Source organism: Saimiri boliviensis, chromosome 4, assembly GCF_048565385.1.
Source record: "Saimiri boliviensis isolate mSaiBol1 chromosome 4, mSaiBol1.pri, whole genome shotgun sequence".
NCBI classification, from domain to species: Eukaryota; Metazoa; Chordata; class Mammalia; order Primates; family Cebidae; genus Saimiri; species Saimiri boliviensis.
Window position 1 is genome coordinate 163,820,401 of NC_133452.1, and position 19,975 is coordinate 163,840,375.

Consider the following 19,975-nt stretch of genomic DNA (forward strand, 5'->3'; position numbering starts at 1 on the left):
CTTTTTAATATCTTTTTATAATAAAAATTTTATTTTTCAGAGGTATGTTTCACCAAGAGAGGATGGCTTGATCCTGTGCAGTGTGCCCCTTTGTTAGGACATGCAGTTAAACTCTCTCTGGCTGCTGTAACAATTAGTGTTGCTTTTCTTTGCCACTTCACAATAGTGTGTGGTTACCAGACGTGGTTGGTCTTTTCTCTTCTTGGATCCCACTTTTCCTCAACTTCTTGCGCTACCTCCAGAACCGAAATCCATCCATTCTTATGAAGATAAATTTTATAAATAGGCATATGCACTTTAAAACAAAACACAGAACATCCTTCTATTCTTCTCTACATATTCAAATTTATTTTTAAGATATCCGTAGTAATGTCATCCTCCTTGTATTAGTACCTTTTTACATTAATGTCTCCTTTTTAGACAATCATTATGGGTTCATGGTTTTTAAATGGCTCAATTTCAATGTGATTAATATTTTCTTTTAATGATGAAATAATCCTACCTGGTTTGGGATGAGGTTCAGAGTGTGGCCTTTGAATGTCTCCTCTCTATGTCTAGCCATTTTAAATAAATTTAAATAGCATTATTGATATATAACTGACATACAGTGAACCACATTTATTTGAAGTGTACAATTCCATAAGTTTTGAAGGATGTATATACTTATGAGATGGTTCATGCAATCAAAATAGTGAACAATATACAATTGGCCCTCTGTATCTTCAGGTTCACATCTGCAGATTCAACCAACCGTGGATCAAAAATCCAGAGGGAAAAAAATGAAAAATAACAATACAATCATAAAAAAATACTCAAAAAAATACAGTGTAACAACTATTTACTTGGCATTTACATTGTACCAGGTAAGCAAATCTGGAGGATGTATATAGGTTATATGCAAATATGACACCACTTTATATCAGGGACTTGAATATCTGTGGATTTTGGTATCTGAGGGCATCCTGGAACCAGTCCCCTGTGGATACCAAGGGACAACTCTACAGTATCCCAAAGGTTTCCTCGTGTTCTTTTGTAATGTCTTCCTGCAGTGTCTCGTAGTATTTCCCTCATTTATCCTGCCTCACCACCTCTGGCAAGCAATAATATGCTTTCTCTGATAAAATTTATGTTTTCTAGAAATTTTATAGAAATGTAATTGTATGAGTCTGTTCTCATACCACTAAAAAAAGACATACCTGAGATTGGGTAATTTATAAAGAAAAAGAAGCTTAATGGACTCACAGTTTCACATGGCTGGGGAGGCCTCACAATCATGGCATAATACAGAGGAGAGGCAAACATACACCTTACATGGCATCAAGCAAGAGAGCTTGTACAGAGGAACTCCCATTTATAAAACCATCAGATTTCATGAGACTTATCCACTATTATGAGAACAGCACAGGAAAGACCCACCTCCATGATTCACCTCCCGTTGGGTCCCTCCCGTAACACTTGGGGATTATGGGAGCTACAATTTAAGATGAGATTTGGGTGGAGACACAACCAAACCATATCATTCTTCCCCTGGCCCCTCCAAATCTCATGTCCTCACATTTGAAAACCAATCATGCCTTCCCAACAATCTCCAAAAGTCTTAATTCATTTTAGCATTCACTCAAAAGACTCATCTGAGACAAGGCAAGTTCCTTCTGCCTATGAATATGTAAAATCAAAAGCCAGTTCGTTATTTCCCAGATGCAGTGGGGGTACAGGTATTGGGTAAATATACATGTTCTAAATGGGAGAAATTTGTCAAAATGAAGGGGCTACAAGCCCCATGCAAGTCCAAAATCCAGCAGGGCAGTCAAATCTTAAAGCTCCAAAATGAACTCCGTTGACTCCATGTCTCATATTCAGGGCACACTGATGCCAGAGGTGGGTTCCCATGGCCTTGGGCAGATCTGTCCCTGTGGCTTTGCAGGGTACAGGTGCTTCTTGGCTGCTTTTAATGGGCTGGCATTGAGTATCTGCAGCTTTTCCAGGTGCACAGTGCAAGCCGTGTCAGTAAATAAACCATTCCACGGTCTGGAGGTTGGTGGCCCTCTTCTTACAGCTCCACCAGGCAGTGCCCCAGTGGGGCTTCCAATCCCACATTTCCCTTCCACAGTGCTCTAGAAGTGGTTCTCTGTGAGGGCTCCATCCCTCAAGCAAAACTCTGCCTGGACATCCAGGTGTTTCCATACATTCTCTGAAATGTAGGTGGAGGTTTCCAAACCTCAATTCTTGACTTCTTTGCACCACCAGGCTTGACACCATGTGGAAGCTGCCAGGTCTTGCAGATTGCATCCTCTGAAGCCACGGCCTGAGCTGTCTGGAGTGGCTGGGACTCAGGGTATCAAGTTCCTAGGCTGCACACAGCAGAGGGTCCCTGGACCAAGGCCCAGGAAATCATTTTCTCCTCCTAGGCCTCTGTTCCTGTGATTGAAGGGGCTGTCGCAAAGGTCTCTGGCATGCCCTGGACATATTTTCCCCCATTGTCTTAGTCATTAACATTCATCTCCTTGCTGCTTATACAAATTTCTGCAGCAGGCTTGAATTTCTCCCCAGAAAATGAGTTTTTCTTTTCTATTGTATCATCAGTTTGCAAATTTTCCAAACTATTATGCTCTGCTTCCTTAGGAATGCTTTGCTGCTTTGAACCTTCTTCCACCAGATTCCCTAAATCATCCCTCTCAAGTTCAAAGGTCCACATATCTCTACAGCACAGCCAAAAAGCCACATATCTCTTTGCTAAAGCAGAGCAAGAGTCACCTGTGCTCCAGTTGCAATAAGTTTCTCATCTCCATCTGAAACCACAGAAACCACATCAGCCTGAACTTTATTGTCCATATCACTGTCAGCATTTTGGTCAAATGCCATTCAACAAATCTCTAGGAAGTTCCAAACTTTCCCACATTTTTCTGTATTCTTCTGAGCTCTCCATACTGTTCTAACCTCTGCCTGTTAACCTAGTTTCAAAGTTGCTTCCACATTTTCAGTTATCTTTAGAGCAGCACTCGACCTTATTGGAACCAATTTACTGTATTAGTCCGTTCTCATGCTTCTAATAAGGACATACCCAAGACTGGGTAATTCATAAAGAAAAAGAGGTTTAGTGGACCCACAGTTTCACATGGCTGGGGAGGCCTCACACTCATGGCAAAAAGAAGGAGCAAAGATATATCTCACATGGTATCAGGCAGGAGAGCTTGTGCAGGGGAACTCCCATTTATAAAACCATCAGATTTCATGAGACTTCTTCACTACCACGAGAACAGTATGGGGGAAACTGCCCCAATGATTCTATTATTTCCACCTGGCCCCACGTTTGACACTTGGGGTTTATGGAGACCACAATTCAAGATGAGATCTGGGTGGGGACACAGCCAAACCATATCAGGAATCGTAAAGTATGAACTCACTTTTCTCCTGGTTTACTTCACTCAGTATAATTATTTTGAAATTCATCCCTGTTGTTGTACATATTAATAGTTCATTCCTGCTTATTACTAAGTAATATTCTACTCCATGACTATATCACAATTTATCCATTTATTTTTAATTAAAAATTGCATCGTCACAGATTTTCGCCGTTAGAAATAAAGCTGCTGTGAACACTCATGTACAGGTCTTTGTATAGATATGTGCTTTCATTTCTCTTAAATACTTAGAGGTGGAATATCTAGATCATATGATAAATGTGGTATTAATGTCTCTTCAAGTCTTGGCATTGGGGATTCTAATTCTATGGTGTGGCCAGGACGTTTCAAAAATAGGTCTTCTATTTCTAGGGAAATTGCCATGATTCTTTACTCAAAGATTGTCTAGGAGATATTTATTGACAAAGATGGGTCAACCTGCACTGTTTTGTGCAACATGGCAATGCTAAACAGGAATTCGATGTTTCAATTAACAATTTTTCTCCTTTGAATGATGTTTATTCTTACTCCCCTGCTCCTTTATGATGTCAATTTAATGTGACTCTGTGGTGTTGAGACTTTACCACCCCCTATCATGGGGCTGTGCTTTGATTGGAGCCTTCTAAAATGTCAGGTTTCCATTCTGAAGCCACCCCAAAATTATCCTGAATTAAGTGGCAGAGGGAATTGCCCCGATCTATAGCCTCTTCACAGCGCATCAGCCTCTGCATTCTTGAGCTTGGTTAATGACAGAAAGGCTGGGTGCTGCACCATCAACCACGGGACAGGAAGAAGTGCTTAGTGAGAACACAATAGTCAGCTGAGGCCCCTGCAACATGGACTGATGACTCCCTGAAATGAACTGTATTTCTGTCATAAACAGGATCTGTTTGGTTAAAGTTATAGCCTCTTATTTTAGTAACAGGTTGTTGTGTTTGTAAACTTGCTTTCAACTGACACATAGCATGATGTTCAGAAATGATGCCCACATGTTTGAATATACCCCATGTTAGCAGCCAAGAATGGTGGCTTAAGACACTGAGTTCTCTGAACTATTTATTGATGTTGGAATAGGTTCTTAGTTTCCTCTTCTTAGATAACTTGGTTGAGGACTCTGTGACATCTGACTGTTGTCTCAATCCAAGAAATTAAATAGCTGCTTGATGGGAAGAATGGTTGGCTTTTTGTTTTCTACGGTTAAATAAAGATCCTAAAAAGAGAAATGAGACAACCAGGCAGACATTTCCAGTTGTATTAAGTTGTATCAGAGGGGAACATTACTTAAATAGATGAAGGCATGGAAGAACCTGAATTAAGGTAGAGAATTAAAACTATTCTCAGAAAGAATACTGTGCAGTAGGGCAATGATGTACTGGAAACAACTCACTTGGGGTTAAAAGAGCTCATTATTAACATTTTTAGACATTTTTCAAACTAGTTGTTGAACACTGCCATTAACTGTTAAATGATATGAATTTAGAGTTAAACTAGTTATATTTTTAAAAGGTAATACATATTTTTACTTTCACTTAATTATTTCACGATGTTTTACTGTAAGCTCTGCTCTTGAGGCTTTTTACATCTCTTGTATCTGTATGGTGGGAATACTGTATAAAGATGTGTTATTGCATATCTCTCCCCAACTCTAAATTCAGTAATGTCATGGTGGTAGCTTGGAATTGGCCATGATAGGAGCTTTAACACCCCCCACCACCGGCCAAAGAAAAGGCAAAGGCTACAAATTTGGGCTTAATTTGTTGTTTTATGGACTTCCTGAACTTAAGAAATTTATCACACTATGTTCATCTAAGTGTGTGTGTATGTGTGTGTGTTTGTATACACACTACGTATCTATATCCACACACAAACTTACATGTACATATAGAAATAGATATGTCATATGTATACTACATATACATGAAACCCTGAAACATGAGCCAGACTTCACTTTCCACTGATTTCCTTTGCAATGATATGACTTCTTCTGCAAAGCGTAGGTACTCTTGCTAAGATGACATCCTTCATATTCAGCCCTACATTTGTGTTGCCACTGCCTCTATTCATCAGTATGATCTCCAGTCTCCACAGACAGGTGAAGTCCCCTGATTACATGCTGATCTTTCTATTTGTCTCCTGACTTTTGAAAATATTAATACTTTTCAAAGCTATCTAAGGCTTCACATGACAGCCTTATCACCTGCATACACCTTGTACAAACACCCTATCTTCTAGACACTCCAAACGAACCAGGTTGTTACATCTTCTCTTGCCAGAAGGTCTGGTCCACCCACCTCACCATGACAGACACCTACTGCCATGGAAACCTCAAAACATTTCACTGACTTAGAACACTAGATACAGGCCCTGCTGACCCTTCCCACAGGCTGGGGCTATGAGTAGATGAAAGAGAAGTAATCTAGAGGGAGATTTCAAGGCACCCATGGGTGAGCCAAAAACAGGCTCAAGTAGCACAACATAAGAAATGCAGTCTCATTATCTTCTCTTAAATGTGCCTTTCCAATCAGACTGGTGGCCTTTCTACAACGTGGCTTTCGTAACTCCCTTTTGTTTGAACAGCTGTCTTTACTTTCCACTAGAAAACTGTGCTGGTTATCTGGGTCAGAAACTATATATTGCACTGTGAGAAGTTTCTTGTCCAAAGCAGTGTTCACGGGGAACCACACTGTGACAGAAAGACTCATTTATATTTATGTCAGGGTTCCTTTGTTCTGCTTGGCTTGGTTTGCTGAGGAAACGACGAGGATCTTCCAGTAGAGATGGTTAGTTTAAAGGCAGGGAGTGTCCCACAAACAGCATCCTCCCGCACATCTGTGAAGCTGCAGCTGCCAAAAAAAGTTGCACCTTCTCCATTCTGACCTTGAGGACCCCCGATTCCCTCCTTCCCACTGCCCTCAGACTACCGACTATCTTCTGCTGACTTGTGATTGTCCCACTGCTTCATCTCTCCATTTCCTCTCCTATCCCTCGCCATTTTAGTTTGGTTAAATTTCACACCAACTCACAGGATCTTCATGCAGCATTTCCCCAGGTGCTTTCTTGGAAAAAAGCCACCCTAGCCCTTGGTATAATAGAACTAATTATTATAGCTACTGTTATAAACCACTGCACCAACCAATTCACATCAATCTCAGATGGAGATATTACTCACCCTCTTCCTCCAGATCACCCAGTTGGTAAATGAAACAGATGATATTTGTTGGCAGGTCATAGCCAGTTTGACCTGCAAAATTTTGCTTTTAAATACCTCATAAGAGTGCCTATCTCTTGGAATTATCTTCCATAACTGCTATTGTCTCCACTAACTAGTTTCAAAGCATATGGATGATCAGATACAAAGCTTCAGCTTCCTGCCACTTCTCCCTCACTTTTGTTGGTCTTGTTAATATGGATTTTTACATTTATATTTTTATCATATGAGGAAACTTTGGGTTGCGGAGTATATAAAAATTGTCAGTTGTTATACAGAAAAGAGTCTTGGAGGACTTCATCTGAACACCGAAAGAAGTGACTTACCTACTTAATGTCTGCAGGAGGGCTTCAAGTTGAACCCAGCGTTTCCTCCAAGCTTGCTCCCTTGGACCTTTTGGAGCAGAGAGTGGAGGATTCTTTACCAATCAGGGGCTTAAATTGCTAATCATTAATCAAAGTCACTGAACTACAAAGTTGACTGAAAAGGGCTTCTTGCCAAATAGCCTTTGAAGAAGCATTCAGAAATACAGCCCAACTCCCTCTGCAGTTATTTCTGCTTTTTGGCTGATGTAAGCTTCTCTACCTTCTCCTTGTGAGTGTCCCCTCAGGACCTCAGAGGTGCTGACACTTGCATGTAGTTATTTTGCTTTGCTTTGTGGTGTGTTTAATGTCAGTCTGTTTCGAAAAGGTTAAAAACAGATAAATTATAATTAAATATAGAGTTCAGTATTTTTTGTTTTTTTTCTTTGCTATTTTTGTTTTACCTCTTCTTTGAAATTTTGTTAATGTTTTTCTTTGAAATATGTAAATTGTAATATTATGGATAAACTTGAACTTCATTCAATCTGTTGTTTTCTCTTTTCCTGGGTCCTTGCCTTTTCCTCATCAAACCAAACAAAACCAAACCAAACAAGCCTGACGTAGATATGTGATTTCTCCATTATTTATATGAGTATTCACAAACTATATATAGTAATGCTTTGTATTATTTCTAAATTTGCACACGTGCTACCTTGTAGCCTCTATGGGTCATAAATAACCACTTTGGAAAATAAGTAACGTAAATTTGGCATACCTGTGTGTGCACAGTGAAGGCCAAACTCTCTCTGTTTCTTGTGGGTAACTCTTGCTAACACCCACGAAGTCAAAAACACTGTTACGGCTTTCCAAGCTTGTGTATAGTTCTGCGTGTCCTTGTCTCACAGATGAGGCAAAGCCTTCAGACTGCCAGCTTTCTGTAGTGTATTTCTAGCTCCCTGAATGCCCTGGGTTCATAATCCAGACTCCTTTCTTTATATGAGCATTAGAGTCAGCCATGAACTTTTAAACCTTGTTCTGTGCTCTCATGACTTCCCTGGCCTTAGCTCATACTCATCACTTTGACTTTAAATCTTTTCTTACTTACTTTATGGCCCTGAGGAGATCTCCTTTAGATTCTCAGTTTGACTTTTTATACCTATTTGAACTGTATTGTGAGAGGAGAGTGAGTAAACAACCTCTCAACACCCTGGCTGAGGAGTGGGAGCCTGGCAGGATATATCACAGATCAAGAATTCAGAAGCAGGAGCCTGGGTCCTGGGGAGTCCGAGCTACCATTCCATTTGCTGAGCATTTATTACATGTCATCCTCACAAGTGCTTTCAGGTAACTTTTCTTATATTCTTTATAAAATAGAAGAAAAAAACAGATTTCTTCCATCTGCACTTTAAGAATTTAAGTATGGAAAATTTAAGTCCACTATGGTGTGGGTGTAGTATCAATTTCACCTTTCTACATAAGAGATTTTTCCCTGAGTCATTTCTGAAGGACTCTGGACCCTGGGATAAATAATTGTCAACTTTAGGATTCAGTTATCACAGGAAATGTTTCTGACCCTGAATTATCCAAGTCAGAAAATGTTACTTCGTTTTGCAATTTAATGTTTAACTTTATTTAAAGTGCTCATGAGTTGTTTACACTAAGCTGTCTCTGCGTAGAAAGAATAACAATCCAGCTTTTTTTCACCTCTGTGATTAAACCCCTGAATATAAATTGAGATATTTCCTTGACTTAGGTTGTAATAACCACCTTTTTTAAAAAAAAGAAATTTGCATTTTCCTTTTGAATAAGATTGATTTTTAAACTGCTTTGTTTTAGCTATGGGAATCATCAGAGAAGACAGAGTACACATTTCTGCTTTAACAGGTATCCTTAGCCAGGTGTGGTGCTTCACGCCCATAATCCCAGTGCTTTGGGTGGGTGGCCAAGGCCATAGGATTGCCTGAGGCCAGGAGTTTGAGACAAGCTTGGGAAACAAAGCGAGACCTCCTCTCTACAAAATTTTTTTTTAAAAATTAGCTGGAGATGGTGGCATTCATTTGTGGTCCTAACTACTCAGGAGGCTGATGAGGATCCCTTGAGCCCAGGAGTTCAAGGTTACAGTGAGCTATGATCATGCCACTGCACTGCAGCCTGGATGACACAGCAAGACTCTCTCTCAATCAAAACAACAACCAAAAAAGAAAAAAAAAAAAAAAACCCAGTTATCTTCAGACTTGTTTTCATAAGGCTATGAACAATGTTGTTAATAATCAGTCACATGACAACTCAGCAGGATGCAGGCTCTGATTCTGGGTTAGATTTCAGAGAACTCCAGGGCACAATCCTACTGTGGTCATAGGAAACCTGTCTCTAGTCTTCCTACCTACAGGAAGCCCAGGATGGGCCCAGGCAGAGGAAGCATCTTTCAGATTCACACCCTCCCTCAAAGCTCACAATGTCCAATAGGGATTCTGATGACTCGGGGGTAGCTGTCAAGCAAAAACACTGAATGAGCCTAAGTTTTGAACAGAAGACATGACTAAATGGCAGTGGTCATTCTCTGGAGCTTGGCTGGTTTTTCATGCACACTCTGGTCTAAACAATGAACCTACATATGATGTTGTATCTGCTCAGAACCTTACATCTTCATGGTTCTGGTAAATCCTTTTATAGTCAGACTCCTGTTTTACCTTACCATCTCTATGACCAAGGGGGTCAATTTGGTTATTCTGGTTATCAGTCTGACATCAGCTGTTCATGGGCTGGGCATTCCATCTGGAACACTACTGAAACACTGCATCTCTATTATTTTGCCTTTTATCCACTGAGCAAAATGGTGCATTTTTTGTTATCTACACAATGCATTCACTTATGTCCTAGATTGTGATACTGAAAACACATCTTACTTTTTTCCTTAGGCATGTATGCTTTCTAGTCTACTTTCCAGTTTCAATGCCATTTCTTTCAGCAACTATAGTACCAGGAATGCACAGCTAAAACTGCAAAATCATATATTGAGGATAATGGCTATGGAGAGAAAAAAGAACAATTGTGACAAATATAATCTTTAGGAGAATACGCAAAAGAAAATCAGGAGTGCTTTTGGGCTGAGGTGTTATGTGTTTTCAGATAGAATAGTAAAAGGCATGAAGTTGATATCTGTAGAGCATAAAGGATATCATAACTATCCAGTGAAAAATTGTTGCATTCTTTAACCAGCACAAGTTATATAATTATACCATGCTGAATTCATATCAAGATAACTTCACTTACTACCTAGAACTTGGAGCAAATGTATATTACTTTGTTGAGTATCACTTGAAGATGATTGAAAAAAATTAGGAATAAATCATGCAGCAAAATGAAACCACCCACCATACTTTGCATAAAACAGAAAATAAATGAAGGTTATCATCTGTCATAATTATCATCATTATTATTTCTATTAACACCTCTGAAATGTCATGAGTAATATTCCTGACTGAAAGCCATTAAAAATCAAATTCATTCAAAATAATCAAATAAAATTAAATTTAAAAGTTGGAGGCAGTCAATCATCAGTCAAAAAATATTGATATTTTTGCAAATACTATATGCATTCAAAAAAAATGTAAAGGGAAAGCATTCCCTGCAAACAGTGAATAACGTAAAATTCCCTGTATTTAATAAAACAGCATCTGTAAAACCTACAACAAATATTCCAAAGGTGAATCTTCCTGTTACAATTGGATACGCAAAAGAGATGTTTGTTACATCTGTTCACCAGAAGGCGTAACTAGCAAAATAACACAAGAAAGAAATGTGAAGCAATTAGAAAAGAAGTAAAACTATAATTATTAACAGATGATATGATTATCTACATAAAAAGAAACAAAACAACTATACATAAATTACTACAATTAATCTGAGTTTAGCAAATTTAACAGATGGAAAAGTGATATTTAAAGACCAATTGCATTTTAATTACCAGCCCAAAACAAACAAACAAAAATGATATCATAAAAAGAGATGCAATTCACAATGGCAATAAAAGAATGTAACAGCAACAAAAGGATATAAAACTTAGGAGTAAATCTAACAAAAAATAGGGAAGATTATTATATAGAAAATTGTAAAATTTTATTGTAAGGTATTAAAGTTGAACTAAATAAAAAGACATAACATTTTTTATGAACAGGAACATTAAAAAATGTAGAAATCTCAAGTCTCTCCAAACTAATTCATATGCCGTTTCAACCAATATTCCAACACACTTTTCCATGTAATTTAATTTACTAAATATATCCTCAAATAAAGATTGTGGTTATCTCTTTCTTTGTAATCATTCTACTCTATTTCTCATCCCCTTTTCAGAGACTTCTTTTAATAAGGCCTATTTAACACTAAATATGTGCTGGGCACTGTTCTAAGCACTTTACATATAATAACACCTTTACTTCTCACAGCAAACTTCTATAGTAGGTACTATTATTATGCCAGTTTACAGAGAGGTTAAGTAACTTGCTAATAAGCTATGGAGTCAGCAATCCACCCGGAAAGTCTGGCTGTTGTGTCCATTCTCCTACCCTCCAGACTATTCCGTCTATTAGGCAAACATTGAAACCAACTTTCAAGATCAATTTTCTGTAAAATTTCCCTCTCATTGTTCTTCTTTTTGTATCTTGGCATTACCATGAATTTGAACGATATCAATTTGCTTCCAAGTTCCTGAGACCCTTCCCTCCCCTCCCCTCTTCTCCCCTGCCCTCCCTTGCCCCCCTCACCCTTCCTTCCCTTCCCTTCTCCTCCCCTCCCTTCCCCTCCCTTCTTCTTTCCCTCCCTCCCTCCATCTCTTCCTTCCTTCCCTCCTTCCTTCCCTTCTCCTTCACTCTCCCTCCTTCTCTCCTTTTCTCCCTTCTTCCTTACTTCATTTCTTATTCTTTCCTTCCTTCTTCCCTTTTCTTTCTTTCCTTTTTCCCTAATTCTAGGAATATTTGCCATTTTTAAGAAAACCTTTTTCACACATCTGATTTTTGTTTTAAGTATGCCAGCATATATTTCTGATATTATTCATTTATGTTAAATATTTATACTAATATTCTTCTAGTTTGGGGAGGGGTTCTAGTTTGTCTTTTTGGTGCTCTCTCTTGAGGATGTGGAGTTGCACTTGTCTGTTGGTTTTTGTTACAAGTGATGGTGTTGAATTGCCAAATAGAAGAGTATATTTCCAGAACTTAAATGTTATTTACTACTGAAGTGCAGGTTAATGAACTTCCTGATTCCAAGAACTTGTCTTAGCAAATGAGGGTGAATGTTGGTTGTGCTGCTGGGATGGGTGTGTGAGATGCCGGCATTTTGAATCTGGGGCTCCATGTTCTTATCTGAAACATTTTTGTTTCTTAGCCCCTAGTGACCACATCAATCACTTAAAGTGTAGCTAGACTGCAAATATTAACTTGGAGAAAAATGAAAAGGGTAATTTCTCTCTTATTCTCTTCTTTTTTAATTTTATTTTTTCTGTCTGCCTTTATGAAGGGGAGTTTGCTGCGGCTTGACAGGGCTTTTCTTAGCTTCCAACATTTATACAAAAAGCTCTTAATTTGGCTCAATTCCTTTTGATCCCTTTCTCTCCTACTCAGACCCTTATGTTTCTCTTGGTGCTAAATCAGGATGAGGAGCAAGACCATGTCAGTGTTGTTACAAGAGAGGATTAAGAGCCAAACCTATTTATTGGCCTTTGCATTGCAAGGTTTAGTTTTTATTATACTCAATTAGTTATGGCTTCTATTTGTAAGACACCTGTGCTTACAAGTGAAATAAATCCAACTGAAATGGCTTTGGAAGAAAAAGAAAGAGAAAAAAAGATGGAGATAGAGGTCGGTCACAGAAGATAAGAATAAGCAGATGGAACAAGCACAGTTCCAGAGACCAGAGAGAATGGAATTAAATCTCTGCCCCAAAATAAATGAAGACCTTTTCAACTCTTATTTCAGCTGTTCTTTTGCACTTTCTCCTTCTCTTAAATCTTCTCCAACAGGCAACAGACAAGTCTGTTGGCAGTTTTGGAGTCTCCTTCATCATATCCATAAAAGAGAAGAAAAAGCAGCTGTGTTCAAAACCTAGGAAAGGCTCTTATTGGCCCAGTGCAGAGTTCTTTATTGCTACAGCCTTGTGGGTACAGTGGCAAGTTCTCCAATTGGTCATTCCCATCACCCCAATGTTTTTCAACCTACAAGTCATTACTCTTATCAATTAGCACCTCTTACCAATTTGGCCAGCATGATATTTAAAACAGAACAGATGAGGCTATAGAATGGAACAGAACAGATGCATTCCACTTAGTAAGATCAGGACTGTTTTGTGAAACTTTTGATTCTGCAACACAAACGTTTACATAATAAGCCTATATAGTAATATTGCAGCACTGTAAAAATGTATATTTTTACTCTAGGTCAGACACACTCCAGAACGGTTGAAATTCTCTCTTTACTGCACATTTTATGTATTTTATTTGTATTAACAATGCCTCTGCTTCCCAGACGTAATGTTTTTGCTTGGCCTTTCTAAAAGGATATCCTAGAAAATAATTGTTCAACCATGTAATTGCTTCACTTTTCATTACCCTGTGGGTTTAATAGATAGATACATCTATTCCTCCTCTGGACTCAAGTCAAAGGTTGTGTTTTGTATGCATACTTCTTTCTTTACTCTAGGTCAGACTCTCTTCCACAGTCCAGTCTAGGAACTGACGTAAGCTTCAGGTTGTTAGACAATGGTAGCCATCAAAGAAGCTTAAGGTGATCTGAAGTTAGGTTTAATAAAAGTAAAGTTTAAACTTACATCTGCCATATGTACAGATATTTATGAAACCATATAACCATCACATTGGGCCAAATGTTCATTCCTGGAAGATGCAACACCATTTCAGAGACAGGATTTTGTTACCCTTAGAGTTAGTATCAGGCAAAAGGAAATCAATCCAAACCAATGCTTTGGAGACAGGCTTATTTAGAAATGAAGTTTAGGGTACCCTCCCTAAAACTACAGGTTACAGACATTGCCGAACTCTCCAGATCTGGACTCTGCAGAGTCAAACTTTGGGAGAAATGTGGCTGACAGAGGCCGTTGTAGGAGCTTCCTTTGGCCTGTAATCCTCTTTCATATCAGCCTGCTTGACTATCCTGGAATAAGACCTCTTGGGAAAGCTGACAGCCCACAGAGTGAAACCTTTAACCAAGTAGCACATACACACTTCCCTATATTAACATATCTAAAGGCTAAATATAATCTTAACATACCAAATAAGCATTAAAGCTTGTCCCTTAGGCTTGAAGAAATTAATCATCGGTTGACAAATTCATTATCACTTGACGCAAATAAAACAGCCTACATGAATGAAACTGCTTTATAAGTGCATTTTTGGATACCACATAAAAATGTCTTTCACAAAATCATTAGGTTGGTGCAAAAATAATCGTGGTTTTTGCTGTTAATCGTAATGGCAAAAGCCGCGATTACTTTTGCACCAACCTAATACAACTTGGATGAAAATCCAGTGCTAAACTCAGCTTTCAGAAAACCAATCGTACATAATATTGCTAAAGAAAACAAAGTGGAGACTATCAAGGTAATAAATGAATGGAGAGACTTTATTGAACTCGTGGCTGGCTTTTGGTTTTACTTTTTTTTTCCTGTCGAAAAGTTAGGTCATCTGCTCTGCTGGGCTTTATTACCTTGGGACGTGACTTGCCCTTGGCCTTGTGGTGGCTCTCGGTCTTCTTGGGCAGCAGCACGGCCTGGATCTTGGGCAGGACGCCGCCCTGCGCGATGGTGACCTTGCCCAGCAGCTTGTTGAGCTCCTCATCGTTGCGGATGGCCAGCTGCAGGTGGCGCGGGATGATGCGGGTTTTCTTCTTGTCGCGGGTCGCATTGCCTGCCAGCTGCAGGATCTCGGCCGTCAGGTACTCCAGCACCGCCGCCAGGTAGACCTGCGCTCCGGCCTCCACCCTCTCGGCGTAGTTGCCCTTCCGGAGCAGATAGTGCTGGAGCCCTGCCAGTGAAGACCAAGTCTGGGATTTCAGCGCGAGCCTGGTTCCCACAACCAGATGTCCCCTGCGAAATAGCGCCCTCTAATGCCAAACCCAAAGCAGAGATGAATAAGGACTGTACACACAACCCGCCCCCCACCACCCACATCTTAATGGCTAACTTCTTTGGAAGGTGCCTCATCCAAACCAAAAGCAGAGGTGAATAAGGACTATATCCCTTAAACACGCACACACACACACACACACACACACACACACACACACAAGATCTTAATGGCTAACTTCTCTGGAAGGTGCCTCATCCAAGCAAAGTAGAACTGCAGATACTTTTACATGCCTTTTTCCATTATTTTTTATCCAATCAGACTTTTTTTCAGACTTCCTTTGAATACAAACATCTGCAAGATTTTCCATGTCACCTGTAGACACTTGTTATCTTTTCAAGGAAGCCAGAAACAGATTTTGATATGCCTAAAGTTTCAAAGCATTCTACAATCTCTAGAAAGGGCTCCAAGAAAGCCATGTGTAATATGTATTTTTTGTATAATATCAGAGTATTTATTTCTTCTATAGAGGGCAAGAACATGATTGGGATGGGGATGTATGAGAGTTATATGTTATGTGTTCATGGAAATTATTAAGTAGATCACACATAGGTTAAGAAATGGGAGGACCAAGAGATACCTACATTCATGAGGCCTGAAATAAACAGGATACCTGGGCACAAGACACTTATGGTATACTAAATATATAGTAAACACTCAATATCCAGGGTACACCTAAGGTTATAGGAGCACCCAGTATTTTTTCAAGACCTTGATTCAACCACCTACTGGAGACACCCATTCTGTCACCATGTGTTCTCTGTTGAAGAAACACACTACTATTCAGCCTTTAACAATAAGGAAGTCATGCTATTTGTGAAAACATGGATGAATCTAAAGAACATTAGGGTAAGCAAAAAAAGGCAGGCACAGAAAGACAAACACTGCATAATCTCACTTGTATATGGAATCTAAGAATATCAGATATATAGAAGCAGGAGAATAGAGATTATCAAATGCTGGGTTGGGGAAATGTTGGTCAAAGTATACAAAATTTTAGACAGGAGGAATAAGTTTGGTTTAGGAGGTCTATTGTACAACATAATAAGTGTGTTCCAACATGGGCATTTCATTCAAGGCAACATGCATGAGAACTATTTTATCAAGGATATGGTCAAGCACACAGTAGAACAAGACTCCCTGTAGGCTCACTGTAACAGGTACTGCACTGTCACCTCCAGAGGGAGCTAGTGATCTGTGCACTCAGGGACTTGACTAGGTATGCTACTTCTGAGGACATTAAGGCCATTATCAGTTACACCAATGCTTTCCAAATAAGCGGCTATTGAGGATTCAAAGAGCATAAGACAAAGGCTCTGTTCACAGCCATCAACACTTTCTGTTAATAGCTGCCTCTTAATGTCTTCATATTTTGGATGGATATCTCTTTGTATTACCTCCTGGTGAATTGTTCAGGATCCCATATAATTGACTTAGTAAAACTTTTCTCCTTCCTATCTTAAATTTTGAAAAGTAGGTCTATTTTGTTTCTGATTTTTCCTAATGAAGGATAGCATATGCTTTTATGTTTGTGTTTCAGAGAACCTACTATGTTGCCAAAAATGGTCTCAGTTCACTTTTAGTGAAGGCCCCTATATTAGTGTGTTCTCATGCTGCTAATAAAGACATACCTGAGACAGGGTAATTTATAAAGAAAAGAGGTTTAACAGACTCACAGTTCAGCATGACTAGAGAGGCCTCACAATCATGGCAGGAGGCAAAGGAGAAGCAAAGACATGTCTTACATGGTAGCAGGCAAAAGACAGCATGTGCAGGGGAGTTCCCATTTATTAAAAAACATGGATCTCATGAGACTTCTACACTACGATGAGAACAGTATGAATCATGGGGAAAATGGCCCCCATGATTCAATTATCCCCACCTGGTCCCACCTTTGACACGTGAGAATTATTACAATTCAAGGTGAGATTTGGGTGGGGACACAGCAAAACCATATCAGCCCCATTGCTTTTAGTGTGAATAGCCTGAATTAATTTACCTAATTATTGAAGTTAGACACATATTGTATAATTGTTGGATTTAATTTTTTTCTGGATTCAATTGCCAGCATCTTGTGTCTTAGTTTTAACATATTTTTGGCCACAGTAGGGCAACTGTCCTTTGAAAGTCTTGGAATTATCTTTGATTTCAGTCGAACTGTAGAAACACTTTGTTTTTCAACTTCTGAAGAAACCTCTATCAGAATTGCAATGAATTTTTAGATTAATATAGGTGATAGACATTTGTATAGACTTGTGATTTGCCATTTCAGGAGCTAGATACTTTGAGGTATACAAACTCTTTAAGTACTTCTGTAAAGCTTTATGAGTTTCTTCATAGAGCTTTACACATTTTATGGAGCTTATTTTAAGTTGTTTTTCTTGCTAATAACATATCTGTATATAAATATAATGAGACTGTTATATTTTCTAACTGCTTTTCTATGAAGGAATACTATTGATATTTGTGTTATAATATTGTATTTGGCTGCTTTGCTAAATTTTATCATTTTGGTTTTCCAGGTTTTCCACTAGGACGTTCCAGGTGGACAGTAATCTTTCAAGTAGGTAAGTAGTTTCTAAGCAGTACCACAGGGGCAGCTGCTAGGCTAGCTTGCTGCATTTTCATATATTTAGCCAGGAAGGAGACAATGAAGCCAAATGTTACACAGTTTGTCTTAGTTATTTGGACTGCCATGAAAAATTGCTCTAGGCTTAAACAATGGAAATTTATTTCTCACAGTTCCAGAGGGTGAGAACTCCAAGATCAAGGTACCAGGAGGTCCAATGTCTGCTGAGGACCCACTTCCTGACTTGGAAATGGCCATCTGCTCCCTATATCCCCACGTGCCAGAAAGCAGAAAAAGAGAGAGAAAGCAAGCGCTCTCTTGATTTATAAGGGTGCAGTCATGATCAATTTTAGAAAAATGATACAATAATAATAAGGAAGATCTTAGGGGAAAGGACCCATCTCATTGTCCTCAAATAGATTCATAGCAGTAAAAGCAAATACAGAAGTTGGCCTATGAAGATGAAGTCAGGAATGCTTTGATGTGCCTCAATATCCTCTTCAATAAGACTAGCCATGCCTGTCTTTAACCATTGTCTTAGACCATTTCATGCTGCTGTAACAAAATACCACAGACTGTATAATTTATAAATAAAAGAAATGTATTTATCACATTTCTGGGCGCTGGTATTCTAAGATCAATGTGCTGGCAGGATTGCTGTCTGGTAAAGGCTAGGTCTCCGCTTCTAAGATAGTGCTTTGTTGCTGCATTCTCCAAAGGGGGGAAAAAAAAAAAACACTGTGACCTTACATGGAAGGGCAAGAGGGCCAAATTCACTCTCAAACTTTTTAGTAAAGACACTAATTCCTTTTATGTGGTTGGAGTCCTCATTACCTAATCATTTCCCCAAAGATCCAACTTCTCAATACCACCAACAAAAGGATTATGTTTAACATGAATTTTGAAGGGAACACAATCATGCAAACTAGAGCAACCATAGACTTGTTTTTAACTGTTTTTGTTCTTTGGACAAAGAGCAAAAATCCATTCTTTTACTGGATTTCAAGCTTCCTCTTTACATCTCCCTAATTCTTTATGTATTCCCTAATAACAAACTAAGATTAAGAACGAAGTTGACTTCATAAAGAGAAGAGTGATGATGGGTTGGGATGAAGGACCAAGTTTATTTTACTGGCTATCATGCTGGGATTGGGGTTTTCATTGTATCAAGTTAAAGGTTGTGGATTACCTATGTCAGGCATATATGATCCCTCAGGGAGAAAGCCACATTGAGCCAACTTCAGCAAAGAAAGCAACTGGAGTAAGGGAGCTCACTCTACAGAAAGAACAATGGATTAAGCAAGGACAGCTCCATCTCAAGGTATAGAATTCAAGACTTTAATCCCATTCTCTTCCTCCCCCTTTCCTTCCATCTCCCTTCTTTTGTTCCCTCTTCTCTCCCTCTCATTCTCTCTCCTGTCTTTTATTTTCTTTCTCTTTCCTCACCTATGACACCATTTGCTCTAATATCTGCTGTTTTCTTGCCCATCGCTTTCCTTCAGTTAATCTTTTCTAATACAGAAAAGACCTTGCCTGGAAGTCTGGTGTCTCATCCTTCTATCTTTACTATAAGAGAAGAAGAGGTATTTGGGTTCTGCTTCCAGATCAGAGAGTCTCAGCAAAAACTCTTATTGGCTCATCTGTGGTCACTTCCCTAATTCTTGAACGTATTGCCCCAGCTGATAGAGGTAGAGTTCTCCCATTGGCCAAGCTTGTAGGAACCTTTGGTAACTTGGAGGGCTCTGACTAGGTATTACCATAAAACCAAAGTTTTCCAAAGCACTAATCTTGACTCACTAGTGAAATCAATTTGAATGGATATGAAATATATATATATATATATATATATATATATATATATATATATATAAAATGAGATATATAATAGGATAAATCAGGGCCTTATTCAACAAAATTTAAAATTTCAGAGTATATTTTGCTCTGAAATAAAAGTAACTGTTTGGTAAATATTCTATTTCATTTATATGTGTTTGTGTTTCTGAGTATGTCCTGTTATACTATATTTCTTATTGGGTGATATTGTCAGAAAAGTTTCTAAAACCTTTCTCTGCTGCACATACTTTATACATTTTATTTATGTTAATAATCTCACATTGAACACACTTATGATTTATTCTTCACAGCAAAAGGTGATATTTCTTTCAGTTATCTTTTAAAAAGCTCACATTATCAAATGATCATTCAACTAATTTCTGCTTCTCTGACATGCATTGATTTAATAAGTATGTACACTAGTTTCTCTGTTGATTCTCTAGATTTGAGCCTTATTTTCCTTTTGTTTTTACAAAACTGACTTGTCTATATGTCCATCTCTACTTCCTTTATTCTATCACCTTCCTCAAT

General features: G+C 38.7%; 2 protein-coding genes across 3 annotated transcripts in view; both read right to left on the reverse strand.

Annotated features, from left to right (window-relative positions):
* The window catches only part of SLC17A3 (solute carrier family 17 member 3), a 40,130-nt gene extending 25,462 nt beyond the window's left edge, over positions 1-14,668 (reverse strand). The window contains exon 1 of one of the 2 annotated variants that reach the window (XM_003927285.3): positions 6,936-7,012. The gene's annotated coding sequence lies outside the window, so the exon portion shown is untranslated. Of the gene's footprint in view, positions 1-6,935; positions 7,013-14,623 lie in introns of those variants that run through there. The other variant, XM_010337995.3, reaches the window with a different exon arrangement.
* LOC141584210 (histone H2A type 1-like) lies at positions 14,452-17,869 on the reverse strand. Its single transcript, XM_074397117.1, has 2 exons — positions 17,783-17,869; positions 14,452-15,019 (listed from the first exon to the last, which is right to left on the reverse strand). Exons 1-2 carry the CDS (start codon positions 17,867-17,869, stop codon positions 14,540-14,542), a joined length of 567 nt encoding a protein of 188 aa, XP_074253218.1. The 3' UTR covers positions 14,452-14,539.
* Positions 17,870-19,975: the final 2,106 nt, after the last annotated feature.